This window comes from Sphaerodactylus townsendi, linkage group LG04 (assembly GCF_021028975.2).
Source record: "Sphaerodactylus townsendi isolate TG3544 linkage group LG04, MPM_Stown_v2.3, whole genome shotgun sequence".
NCBI classification, from domain to species: domain Eukaryota; kingdom Metazoa; phylum Chordata; class Lepidosauria; order Squamata; family Sphaerodactylidae; genus Sphaerodactylus; species Sphaerodactylus townsendi.
The window spans coordinates 67,886,889-67,900,728 of NC_059428.1; the positions used below are offsets into that span (position 1 = coordinate 67,886,889).

A 13,840-nucleotide genomic window follows, 5' to 3' on the forward strand; every position below is an offset into this window, starting at 1 on the left:
ATCTTCTTCCATGTCATTTTATAATTATCTCTAAATGGTGAATCAATCTGTCCAATAAAGTTAATTCCTTAAAAAAATATTCTGTCTGATGTTATATCGCATCCTAATTTTAGAATTACCTTGGTATTCTTTCGGTTAATTTTATAACCCCCCCAAACTCTAAATTCTTGAATTTGTTCCATTATATATCACACTGACAATTGTGGGTTTGTAACTGTTGGTACCACATCATCTGCATAGTTTTTCATTTTAAACTCTTCTCCATCTACCTTCAGTTCCTTAATTCTCAAATCTTGTCTGATCTTGATTGCTAATACTTCCGATACCATTTTATTCATGCAAAAAGTGATGATGGAAAGCATCTCTGGCAAGTTCATTTTTCAGTTTGTAAGTCTGTTGTTAGTACTTTCGTATGTTATTTAGCATTTATACTTTGTGTTCAATTTAAAAATCTTGAACCACACTTCAGATTCTTTAGTGTCTTTAATAAAAAGAGCCAAACTATATTATCAAATGCTTTCTTTGCATCCAAGAAAATAAACTTCTTTCTTCCTTTTTTAAAAACAAACTCAGTAGTGTTGATTATAATATGGACATTATCTGTCATATATCTCTTCAGAACAAATCCAATCTGATCTTCATTATTAATTTCATTATACATCTTTTAAATCTTTTTGCCATTAATGTGAAATGTTTGCAATCCTCATTTAATAAATGATTAGGTCTATATAGGATTGCTGCAGTGATGGATCATTTCCTTCATTTGCATCCTGCCAAATCTTAAAAGAAAATTGGTAGAAGATATTTTTTTCATTGGTACCTCACTGCAAAAGACATTGAAAAAATGAATAAAAATTATAAAGAAATTTGCTGGGAATATAAAGAAGTGGATGTATAATTTTACCACATTTTATTACATGTGGTGGTCAGGCAGAAGGGTGAGAAAATTCTGGAAAGAGATACATTCAGAAATGCAGAAAATACTGAAAATTGACTTTGCAATGGACACCAAAACAGTGCTATTGGAATTCCACGAAAGAACCTCCCTAGAAAGCTGAAAGAATTGAAAAGAATAAGAAGAATGAATTTTCTGCTACTTGCATGAAAAAACGAAAAAGAAGAAGGGAGGGGGGAAGGAGAAAAAGGGAAAAATCTATAGTCTGATTAAAAGTATAATATGTATATGTTACATAATTATACTATACAATAAAAAATTAAAAAAAGAAAGCTGAAAGAATTGTTTCAGTATTTGACAATAGTATCCAGAGTGGGTTTTTAAAAAAATTAAATGGAAAGCAGGATAATGTCCTACAGTTGGGGAAATAAACTAAGAAAAACACTACAATAGCAAAATTAACAAACTTTGTAAATAAAAGACCAAATCAAGCATTCCAAGAGAAATGGAAGTTGTTTTTGCATATTATTTCAGAAAATAAGTCCATTATTATTATTTTAATATTGATAAAGAGATTGAACAAGAGATTAAAAAGATATAGGTCTAATGCTGACTCTTAGAAAAATTAAATTATATTAATATTTTCTTAGTTAATATGTATTGGTAACAGCTGATTAAAATTAATATAAACTTAAAGATTTAATTTAATCATTCAGGGTTTTTGGTAAAGTATCAGGAAACTGCAAAGGCTCATTTAAGTTTCGAATATTACTCATGCTAATATCGATCTTGTTAATAACGTCTGTATTTGTTCTTTTAGTTAATTATGAAAAACAATGTTTATTTTAAAATCTCATTTATACTCATTAGTGAAAAGCAGCTGTCTGTTGTTTTCTTTACACATTTGGACTATGGGTTTGTTGAAGCAGGTTACTGTTGTAAAATGATATCTGGATAAAACTTGTGTCGTAAGGAAACAAGATATGCTTGTTTTAAATGGATTACTTACATTTCTTTGCAAGTTTGGCAGAGTTTTTAAAGTGCTTTTGCAAACCTTAGTTCTCCACAATCTTGACCAGTGTACTAGGGCAGATGATATGCCAACTATATCTGTCACTTATGTGGAATGGAAGCTGAGAACAAGAGGGTGTATTCCCTTCCTACCCACTAGATAAACCAGTCAAGCCTCCAAGACATCTGTATCTGGGTATAATATTTCAAAAGTCACATATGTGTAAAATCCGACCTGCTTAGGCCTGCCTATATTGTGCAGTGAGTCATTTAACTGCATCATTTAGGCCTGTGTGTTTTGAATTTTGCACACAGATGCCATTTGAAATGCTATACTCACACATAGATAGCTGGTGTTGTCAAAGGACGTGAACCTGATGGGTGGAGGGCAAAAAGGTGTGTTCTCATTCCCAGCTGCAGGTAGGGAGTTCAGTATATCATTTGATCCAGCCCACTAATACTGTTCCCTGTAAATGGTACCACTGAATAACACATTCATTATGAAATATAGTGCAAGAGACCAAAGAACTACTTGAGTGCCTGCTCTTTTGTTTAGTAAATAATTTAGTTTGGAAACTTGCAACATATTAATATGTTTCTGTACACTATGCTATTTGTTAACTGTTATAAAATACTTTTTTTTAGTGCATTTGAAGCGCCATTTTATGTTCCGAAACCATCTCTGTTTAGTTTTTGAAATGCTCTCCTACAACCTTTATGACCTGCTGCGGAACACAAATTTCAGAGGGGTTTCACTGAACCTGACGCGAAAATTTGCACAACAGATGTGCACTGCACTGCTTTTTCTTGCAACTCCTGAACTTAGCATCATTCACTGTGACCTAAAACCTGAGAATATTCTCCTTTGTAATCCCAAACGAAGCGCTATCAAGATAGTTGATTTTGGTAGTTCTTGCCAACTTGGACAGAGGGTGAGTATTCATTAAGCAGTCACATTAATCCTGAGAAATTTGAAAAATGATATAAATATCAGTATATTTCTGTAACTCCATTCTTGTTAATTCTTGAATTTAAAATATATATGGAAAACAGATTAAAACAATTCCTTTCCTACAACAAAAGGGCTCTTCAGAGTTTCTGTGAGTAATTTTGGAAGCCTGACTTAAAAATATGGAAATCATATTCATTTGGATCTGATTTTCTATTAGAATGTTATGATGACTTATAATAAAGTTGGTGCTGTAATTTTAACACTGAACAGGTTCAAATAGTCATAGCGTAATGGTCATAATTTTATTAAAACATGTAATTTTTGTTAAAATTGCAAAATAACAATTTTATTGTGTTTTTACATATATTTTCTGTTGCAGACCATTGAGAATCTGATGCAGAAATGTGCTTCAAGTCAAGTAATATCTTTGTTTTTAAAATGCAGATATACCAGTATATCCAGAGTCGTTTTTATAGATCACCAGAGGTGCTATTGGGAATGCCTTATGATCTTGCAATTGATATGTGGTCCCTTGGTTGTATCTTAGTAGAAATGCACACTGGAGAACCCCTGTTCAGTGGAGCAAATGAGGTATGTAATGCCACAATCTGATGAAATGCATTGTTATTAAAGTGAATATGGTTAACGCCATTTGTGACATGCAAAGTAGCCCTTGCTTTGCACTTGTGAGGAAGACATTCTGTGTTCCAAATGCACTTTTGCACTTCTCATTTTCCCCTCTTCTAAGTTCCTGTTTCTTTTGGAGTTTTTCCCCCTGTTCTGCACATGTTTTGTTCCCTCTAGTGGTCAATCAGATTTGAACTGTAGTTTTTTTATGCTGGACATCAACCTGTGTGATATTTAATCGACCACTGGGGGAGCACAACATGTGTAGAACAGGACACACACACACCCTCAAAAAACCTAGGAATTTCAAAGTGAGGAAAAGCTTTGGAAGAGCTCCAAGTGAATTAAATTCAACACAATATACATAGATTGATATTAGTAGGGATGATGAGATTTCTGCCATTCTGACCGTTATGTTTCCAGCCGCTCAATTACTGATTCAATAGTCATTACTTCAGTAGAGGAGAACTTTAGAGTAGATGGGAGGAATTGTTTAGTCTTGGAGGACACTAAGGGAAAAATGGTTGGGGGAAAAAGGATATCATGGTATAGAATTTGCTACAAAGAACAATTCAAGGAATAGGATGTTAATTGTACTACAAAATCTAATCTAACTGGATTTTGCGATCAGTCATAGATTTTAGTTCATGCTTTGTTGCCTAGTACTTAAGCTTTGTGGGCCTTTTTGCCTATTCAGCTGTTTTGTTTTTTCATATGAACAGGTGGATCAAATGAATAAAATAGTAGAGGTTTTGGGTGTAGCACCTGCACACATTCTTGACCAAGCACCAAAAGCAAGAAAGTTCTTTGAGAAGATGCCAGATGGCACTTGGAACTTAAAGAAGACCAAAGATGGGAAAAGGGTAAGTTTATCTTGATCTTCAGTCCTAATTTTTTTTGTAACTCCCATTCCTTTAAATGACCATTACCGGTAGTTCCAACAAAGGATGCACAGCCATGCAATCTCCAGTAATAGCTGTATTCATTTTAAGTATCTTCAGCAAGATGTATAGAGTTTTTAAAACAATGTCAACGGTGTTTTGAAAACTGATGGTTTTACAGCTTTTTTTCGGTTGAATTGAGGTGTGATGAACTGCTGTATACTTTCATTACATTTAAGGAACTTCTAATTTCCCAGCAGGAGTACAAACCACCTGGAACTCGTAAACTTCATAATATACTTGGAGTTGAAACAGGAGGACCAGGGGGACGTCGTGCTGGGGAATCGGGTCATACTGTAGCTGACTACTTGAAGTTCAAAGACCTCATTTTAAGGATGCTTGACTATGATCCGAAAACCCGAATTCAACCTTACTATGCCCTACAACATAGTTTCTTTAAGAAAACAGCAGATGAAGGTACAAATACAAGCAACAGTGTATCTACGAGTCCTGCTATGGAGCAGTCACAATCATCAGGAACCACCTCTAGCACATCTTCAAGCTCAGGTATGTTCTGATCATCATCTTTTTATTTTGGAAACATCCTAAGAGCACTTTATTGATTGAATTAATTTAAAAGAATGGATCCCTGTAATCTCAAATCTGCTTAAAACCGGCTATCAGTTACCTTCTTGGTTTTCTTTTCCTTCTCTTAATTTAGGCAGATTCTGCACAGGCCAAAATCACTATTGTCAGCCCAGTAAAAACACCGTTTAGAGGAGGAACTTCCCACTGCTGCTGCAGTACTGCTCTTTCCCCCTCCAAACAGTGTTTTCTTGACTCGCTAAATGAGCGAGGCTATTGAAAAACAGCGCATCCACCCGGTGCCAAGTAAATGGACACCAGTGCGCCGCTTAAAAAAAAAAACTTACCTCTACATCCCTGCATAGCTTCGTCATGACGAGGGGACACACCCCTGGGCTGTTGCCCCTTGTCCTGACAGAGTTATGCAGGGACGAGGAGATAAGGGTTTTTTAAGCACCACGCCTCGTGGGCTGTTACCAGGGCCCCTGGGCCGTTGCCAGGGCCACGGGGATGTGTCCTCTTGTCCTGACAGAGCTATGCAGGGACGAGGAGATAAGGGTTTTTTTAAGTGCCACGCCTTGTGCAGAGGCACTTCCGGAGCTGTCCACACACACATGTGCAAACGGCCCCAGGCCGGTGCCAGGGCCCATGCAGAATCTACCATAGTCTTGCTTTCCTTTCTTAGGAAAACCTCCTAATGATAATTTTTATACTTATTTCTTTTTAAAATAACCAAAGGTGGCTCTTCTGGGACAAGCAACAGTGGAAGAGCACGGTCAGATCCTACCCATCAGCATCGGCATAGTGGTGGACACTTCACTGCTGCTGTGCAGGCTATGGATTGTGAAACACACAGTCCACAGGTAAACTTTTCTAAAGATGTCTCTATTATTAAGAATTAGAAGATAGTTTCCTGTGCAAGCACCAGGTCATTATTGACCCATGGTATTCCCTATATATGGGGTTGATATTCTAAAGCATAGATGGCCCTCTGTTACATCTAGCTTGCAATCTGATTTTGTCTATCCCCAAGAATCCCCCACAAAGGCACTATGTGTTGTATCTGGATTGTTCCCTTTATTTCTTCATTCCAGTATTAAATAAACCACTTCTTCATCGTTGTGACTTTTGTGCAGTCTCTCATGGGAATGCATGGGCACAAGCCAACTGTGGAGAGTATATTTGCAAAGCTTCTGGAAAATTCTCCCTCCCCTTCATTGTGAGCTCTTCCCACCTAAACAGTCGGGGGGGAGGGTACTTCTCCCTCAGTTTTCTTTCTGCAACCTTGGAGGGAGGACTCATTTTCTGCTTCTAGGATTTCTGAGGTACTTTATGGATGAGTTGAAAGATGGCTTAGAATGAGGAGCACACCAATTGTTTAATTTGCCTGGGAGACGGTCGCAACACTGTGATTGCCAGGCATGTGGGTTATTCATTCCAATGGCCAGACAGGACAGGACAGGACCTTCAGTAAATGGTGGCCCTAAGGGAAAAATCTTTGGGGTTCCCATGAAATTGGAAAAGGCACATAAAAGAGCCTGTGCTCCTTCAGTGCCTTTGGTGCTAGCTGTCAAAATCCCTCTCAGATCCCACCATATTGGTTCAGAGTGTCGCATCAGAGCCTCCTATCAAAAAGACTGAGAAAAAGTTGACTATTGCTGAGGCTCCAAAATGGCATCAGACAAGATGCTTTCCCTTGTCTCATTATGTCCCACCTCAATGCTAGTCGCCCTCTCAATTGCCTCCGCAACAACAGTCAGTCTTGCCTTGATGCTGTCCACAAGGTTGAAGCCCACCTTCACCTCAGCATTCTTGCCTTCATGTTGGACACCAGCACCATCTCAACGTTGATTTCCAATTTCACATTGTCACTGAGCCCCGTCACCACCCCATCACCATAGCATAGCACCTTGATGTCGAATGTCTTCACTGATTGTTGGAAACACTCTAGCTTTTCCTATGGATACAAGAGCAAAATCTGAAGATCTACCCTTTGAGAGCAAGAATCTCTTTAATTACCAGACAGATGCAGTGTTAGACAGGATTTGAAAGAGTAAATTGGTAGCAGAATAACTGGATATTACTCCACAGGCCTCTGGCTCTTTTAAGCAGAGGCATTTGCCCATGGAATGGGCAGCAATACCACTATAATAGTCCATACAGATACTAGTTGGCCCCCCTCCATATCAGTGCTAGGGCTAGTATTGCTTCTTTTTTCCCATGTAGCAGCAGGGTAAATGTCCCCAATATAATCATACCAGTAGAGAAGGAGCACAGTCATCTACAGAACAACTTCTCAAGGACAGATCGCTTACATGACTGCAGACTGAACCCAACTTGGGCAGCAGATTATGTTTTTTCTTCTGTAGCTGATAATTACCCAGAACACCTGGGTGATTATTATGATAAAACATTGTTATTTGTTAGAATTCAGGACTTGCCAGGCTATCTCTCACACTGCTTCATCAAACTGTAAAACACCACTTCAGTTAGAACAAGAGGTCTCCAAGTTCCTTCTTAAATGTGCAGTTTGAGAGGTCCTGCCCATCAGATAACAATAAGGTTTTCTGTTCTAGATACCTTCTGGTTTGCAAAAAAGGAGAGGATAGGAAGCCAATCTCAGACCTCAGGGAACAAGCAGTTGAAGGTTACAGAATTAAAATGCATTGTTATCTGATGTGCTTCCATTATTAGAAGAAAAAAATGTGGTTCACAGACCTTAAGGATGCCTACTTCCAAGATAGCAATACATGAGAGTGGTAGGAGATTCCTCAGATTTACTTGTAGTAATTGTCACTATAAATATAGTACATTGTCATTCGACTTGTCATTGGCCCTTAGATAATTCGCAAAGTGTGTTTCTGTGGTGGTAGCTCATTTAACATTATCTTACTGAATAATTGAGCAGCCTGTTCCGGATGACAAACCAGAAAAAGTGAGGGCTTTTGGAAAGCGTAGTCCTTGGCCATCTGGGAGGGCCCAGATTACAGTTCCTCCAGGAAGGACAAGGACTACATTTCCCAGCAGCCCTTGCAAAGGCTGCTGCTATAGGGAGCAGTGGTTTCGTTGTGCAGGCGTTTCTGAAGAGGAGGCTGCATTGAAGGCAACAGGTACCCTGATTCTCCCCCCCCCCACCTTGCAAGGCCAGAATCTAGTGTTGTAAGGAGGAAGGGGTGCCTATGAAGCCATTAGGGTGCCAGCAGAGTTCTCCCCACCTTTACAGGCATCTTGCTGGCTTTCCCCCCTTTACAAAGCTGGGATTTAGCTTTGCACACCGGTTGTGGGGGGTGCCCATGAAGAAAACTCTCCCCATCTTCACAGGCACATTGTGGGGTGCCTAGGGAGATGGGGGAAACGATCACCATTTTCACAGGCACTCTACCCCCCCCCCTTTGAAAAGCAAGGATCTAGCTTTGCAAACAACAGTTTTCTTGAACTGGTTGTATTTTCTCTCTCAATGTGCTTTTTTGGTAGTTATGGCTGTGGCTGGCTGGTTGAGAACTAGCAGGTTGAAGCTGAATCCAGCAAAGATGGAGGCCCTGTGGGTGGGCCAGTGGGAGATGCCAGCCAACTTTAGTTTGCCTGTGCTTGATGACGACCCGACATCTGGTCTTGTCGGTTAGCAGTCTGGGGGTGATCCTGGACTCCAGGATTTCTTTGGCTCAGATCACCAGAACAGCCCAGACTACTTTTTACCATCGTTGCCAGGCAAGACAGTTGGCCCCACATCTCTCCTGTTCTGAGCTGGCCACAGTGATCCATGCAACGGTCACCTCCAGACAGGATTATTGTAACTCGCTCTATGAGAGCCTACCCTTGAATCTAATCCAGAAACTAAAACTTGTTGAACATGCGGCCACTAGGACCCTAGCTGGAGTTTCTAGCAGGGATCATATAACACCTATCCTATACCATCTACATTGGCTGCCTATAAAGTACCAGGTTATTTTCAAGGTCTTGGTTTTGACCTTTAAGTCTGTGAGCAGTCTTGGACCCACATACCTTAGGGACCGCCTTTCCCCATATTGCCCAGTTAGGTCCCTCCGTTCTTCGGAGGAGAACCTTTTAGTTGTCCCTGGCCCAAAAAGTATCTGTCTGGCTTCGACAAAGGCCAGGGCCTACTCTGTCCTGGCCCCTACCTGGTGGAATATGCTCCCGCATACACTAAACCTTACTATTCTTCAAAGATGCTTCTATCATTGCAAAGCATAGTTTGTAGTTTATTTTTAGTTTAACCATTCATTTTTACCTTTATACTTTTTCATGAGGATTTATGAGCAACATCTCAATTAGCTTCCTGATGCTGTTATGTTGTGATTTTGGAAAACAAACCAAATGCTTTTTGGGTTTTCGGTGTTTAACTTGCAATTTTGAGTGCTGCTGCTGTTGAATTTTGTTGATTGGCTTCCAGTTTTATGAGCTTACTTTAATGTGATTTTAATTTTGTATGTTGGTTTTTACTTTAGTTTTGTTAGCCACCTAGTAAAGTTGTATCCAACGTTGAAATATAAATACATTAATAGAAACCTTTTTTAATGATAGGTTCGACAGCAATTTCCTCCCCCTCTTGGTTGGACGGGCACTGAAGCTCCTACGCAAGTCACTGTTGAAACCCATCCAGTTCAAGAAACCTCTTTCCACGTAACCCCTCAGCAACAGAATGCATTACATCATCACCATGGAAACACCTCCCACCACCACCATCATCACCATCACCACCATCATCATGGACAACAGGCCTTGGTTAGCCGGACCAGGCCAAGGGTCTATAATTCTCCAACAAATAGTTCCTCCACCCAGGATTCTATGGAGGTGGGTCATAGTCACCACTCCATGACATCCCTGTCTTCCTCAACTACTTCTTCCTCTACATCTTCCTCCTCAACTGGTAATCAAGGCAATCAAGCCTATCAGAACCGCCCTGTGGCTGCTAATACATTAGACTTCGGACAAAATGGAGCTATGGACGTCAATTTAACAGTCTACTCTAATCCACGCCAAGAGACAGGCATAGCAGGACATCCAACGTACCAATTTTCTGCTAATACTGGTCCTGCTCATTACATGACTGAAGGACACCTTGCAATGAGGCAAGGAATTGATAGAGAAGAGTCTCCCATGACAGGAGTTTGTGTTCAGCAAAGTCCTGTGGCTAGCTCGTGACTAAATTGAAACAAGTTTGTTTCTTGTGTGTTTTTATAGAAGTGGTGTTTTTTCCAAAAAAAGTGCAAAGCTGCTTGAATCAGAAGGAGATACTGAACCGCTACTGGAGGGTAAAGCTGACTATTTTTTAAAACTTGAACAGATTGCAAAGGGACAGTGAAGTTTTTAGAGCCATGTCCAGACCAATCCTACACAACTTCAGGGAGATTACAGATCTCCTTTACCCCTATTTTGATTACCACAGTCTAGTCATAGTTTTTTTCCCCCTCATCCAACAGGAATAAGTGTCCAAATGTTGGTCTGAGTTACAAACAGCTTTTTAAAGGCACTATCCAGGATCATACAAATGGACCTTGGGTTTTTTTTTAAGTGGAGAGGAGTAATACACACTCTAGTTTCCCAAACATGAGCATGGAAATGTAGTACTGTAAGAAACAGGGACCTTCAGATTACAAACAGAATTTTTCAGATATAATAAGGGACGGTTGTAATGGTGTTCATAAGGCACACTAAGCATGCTAAGTTGCGGTGATCAGCACTCTCCTTATCTGAACCTACTGAGAATCAAAGCAGCAATTTGTAATGGGATTCTGTGTCTCTTATATTTGAGATCACAGTCAGCTGGTAGAAGAATATGACTGGTCTTGTAACTAAGGTGCACTGAGAAGCAATCAACAGGTTGGTCTTGACCAGTCCAGGGGAAGTCGTAAGTGGTGGTCTTTGGTATAACCTTTGGCCTTATGGATTTGGACTCTAAGTTAGAAGAGCCTACCATTTCAGATGCAATCACTTTTGGACATGCTTTTGCAGACAGTCCTTAATGCTGAAAACACAGAATGGGTAATTCAAGAGGCCTTTCTTTTAAAATAGACTTTTGTGACCCACTTATTGTAAGGTATTGCAAGGTCACTTTGTGTGTGTCATAAAGTTGACTTCCTTATTGGTTGAAGGTCACAGGAGTAGTGGTTTGCTTTTGATGGAAATAGCTACAACTGTGTTCCTTCTTACTTTTCTTTTCTTTTTTATTTTCCCCCCTTTCATTCTTTTTCTTCTTTTTTTCTTTTGCTTTTTCTGGGCACGTGGTTTCTCCACCAATTACTTCTGCACAAAGATTTCTTCTGTTCATCCTGAACATTTTTAAAAATGCAGAATTTTATGTGACTGACTGCTTTTTGCCTCACAATTATGCTGTGAATTTTACAAAAATTTATTTTCTTTTTGATAATTTATTGTACCAAAGCTGTTTTTATAGCACATAGATGTCTGTAACCAATAATGTAGCAGTTCTGCACTTTGACACAAGGTGTAACTAGACCATTTTTAAATGTCAGTTGAAAATTATGGCTGTACTATTGCTTAAACAAAACTGGAACTGTTGTTGAATTCATAGCCAATACATTTACAGCAGTCTGTGTACTGAACATGATAGATCAACATCTAATTCAAGACTATAACATCTGTTACATTATAAATGTGTTCAGGCTTCTGAAAGTAAAAGGGACATTAGATCCAGAAGCTATGAAACCAGCAGTTGATTCTTGTATTCCTTATTAGTATAAATGTAAACTTGAAGGCAAGACCTTGATTGCATGAATAGGTCCAAAACACTAGAATGAGTAAAGCAAAAAGCTCATGTGACCAGAGGTTAGCAGGCTGTATTTAACAGGTGCCTAATTTTGGGGTTCTGCTGCCTTAATATAACACAGTCAGCTTGGCAGTTGCTGTATTCCTGGACCCATTTAAAAATGTAAAATTATGGATAAAACACAGTAACTTAAATTCAGAAATAGGAGTAATGAAATTATTATCTAGCCCTGATTAATGCTATTTTCCCTTTATGTGTTAACAAAAGCAGTAATCTACCTCTGCCACTAAACCGGTTTTTAAAAAGGTCATTCAGTAGAAAACCATGTACTTCATAGTGGTCAGTTCTATGTGGCCAACTAGGTCAGTTCTTCTGAACAAAAAGTGTTCTTTTTCACCATTCTTCACAATGGCAGCAGAGAGGCTGAATATAGTGTAAGTGTGAATACTTTGGAAATTATCAATTTTTATAAATCAACTTTTTTTAAGAGATCCATATTTCTTTTGTACTGAAATATCAAGCCTGTGAATGGAAGCATTTTTGTGCTTCTGTAGTTGAAAACATTTGGTGACTGAAAGGTTCTCCTCCTTGGAATGCAAGACTGAGCTTAGCAATACAAAAAGGAATCCAGTACTTACTGCTGTCTAGGAATATAAGGGTAACAAATATGGGTAACTTCTTTTGTTTTTGTTTTCCTGTGCTGGTTGCCACACCTTAGCAAGCACCAAAAATTAAAACTGTTTTTAAACCTACATAATGAAAAATCAAAAACTCCAGTGCTTCTGCATACTGTGTTATGTTACAGTCCAGTTTTGTGTGCTTTACTACACAGTTTGGTTACAGGACTTCTGTGCATTGTAAACATAAACAGCATGGAAAAGGTTAAATACCTGTGTTCAGATTGTAAGATCTAGTCCGGACTTGCTGTGTATATTGTAACGTTAAATGAAAAGACAAGCCCTTTGTATTATAGTCATGCAGTCTTATGTATGATAAACAGTTGAATAATTTGTTCTCAGACTCTTTACTGTGCTTTAAAAAATTAATTCAAGAAAAAAAATGGAAACATAGTAAAAATCTTCCTATGCAATTAACTTACTCCAAGGCCTGGTCTGCTAGGTATGGTTATAGTCGACCTGTAAATATTAGCTACATTTGACCGAGTTTAAAAGATTATGAAAGTAAAAGTTGGAGGCATAATATATCATTCTGAGTTTTTAATTGAATTAGCAAGATGTTTACATCTTCATCTCTGCTTGAATCCAGTTGAGAGGTGGGCCTCCTAGTTTGCAAACTGTATGTATTTCTTTTAATCCACTTCCTTTGAATTTGTATTATTTAGGTAATACCCTAAACATTATTTATTTATGCTCCACTTTTCTTCCCAGTGGAAAGATCCAAAGCAGTTGACATAATCTCCTTTCTTCCAATTTATCCCATCAACAAACCTGTGAGACAACATGAACAACTGACTGCTGAAGGCCAGGTAATGCTATAAACCAAAGGTCTCCAACATTTTTAAGCCTGCAGGCACATTTGGAATTTTGATGTGGCATGGTGAGCCCAGCAACAAAATGGCTGCCACAGGAGGCAGAGCCAGCCACAAAATGCTTGCCACAGTAGCATAGTGCAGATCCTTGTGTTGTGGTGTCAGCTTCCTAAGCAACGTCTAAAAAAAATCTGCACAGCCAATAAAATCTCTAAGAGTGAATCAGAAGCCTTGCTGGGCAAAAGCCCTACCTGGCCCCACGTACTTCTTAAAAACCAGAAAAGGTGTTAGTATGCTCCATGGTGTCCATGGATATCATGTGGGGAACCCCTGCTATAAACAATAAAGTAAATTGAAGTATAAAGGTAAAAACAATGAAGTACATGTTGGATAGCAACTATAATAATTAGTCTGTAATCCTATTCCCATTCTTCCTGATTCTGCTACAGTTACAATCCCTTTAAATGGCCTCCTGAATGTTACTATTGTGCACTTTCTATGGAACGATAGGAATGTGGAAGCCTTTGTGACTCATAAAGCACGCTGTTCAACAAAGTGAGAGCCACATTTGAGAATGCATGTGAACTAGCATGTTCTGCCTAGTGCCTGATAGTTATTGGGATCAGCAAGCTCTATCAGCTGGAGTCTCTGA

At 39.0% G+C, this 13,840-nt stretch overlaps 1 protein-coding gene across 4 annotated transcripts in view; it reads left to right on the plus strand.

The window, feature by feature from the left end:
* Window positions 1-12,712, plus strand: part of DYRK1A (dual specificity tyrosine phosphorylation regulated kinase 1A) — a 157,151-nt gene extending 144,439 nt beyond the window's left edge. For 3 of the 4 annotated variants that reach the window (XM_048493019.1, XM_048493021.1, XM_048493022.1), the window contains 6 exons: window positions 2,552-2,838; window positions 3,303-3,449; window positions 4,208-4,348; window positions 4,624-4,933; window positions 5,690-5,814; window positions 9,494-12,712. In XM_048493019.1, the coding sequence (XP_048348976.1) occupies window positions 2,552-2,838; window positions 3,303-3,449; window positions 4,208-4,348; window positions 4,624-4,933; window positions 5,690-5,814; window positions 9,494-10,114 (1,631 nt within the window). In that variant the 3' untranslated portion in view covers window positions 10,115-12,712. The remainder of the gene's footprint in view (window positions 1-2,551; window positions 2,839-3,302; window positions 3,450-4,207; window positions 4,349-4,623; window positions 4,934-5,689; window positions 5,815-9,493) is intronic. The other variant, XM_048493020.1, reaches the window with a different exon arrangement.
* The last annotated feature ends 1,128 nt before the right edge of the window (window positions 12,713-13,840 follow it).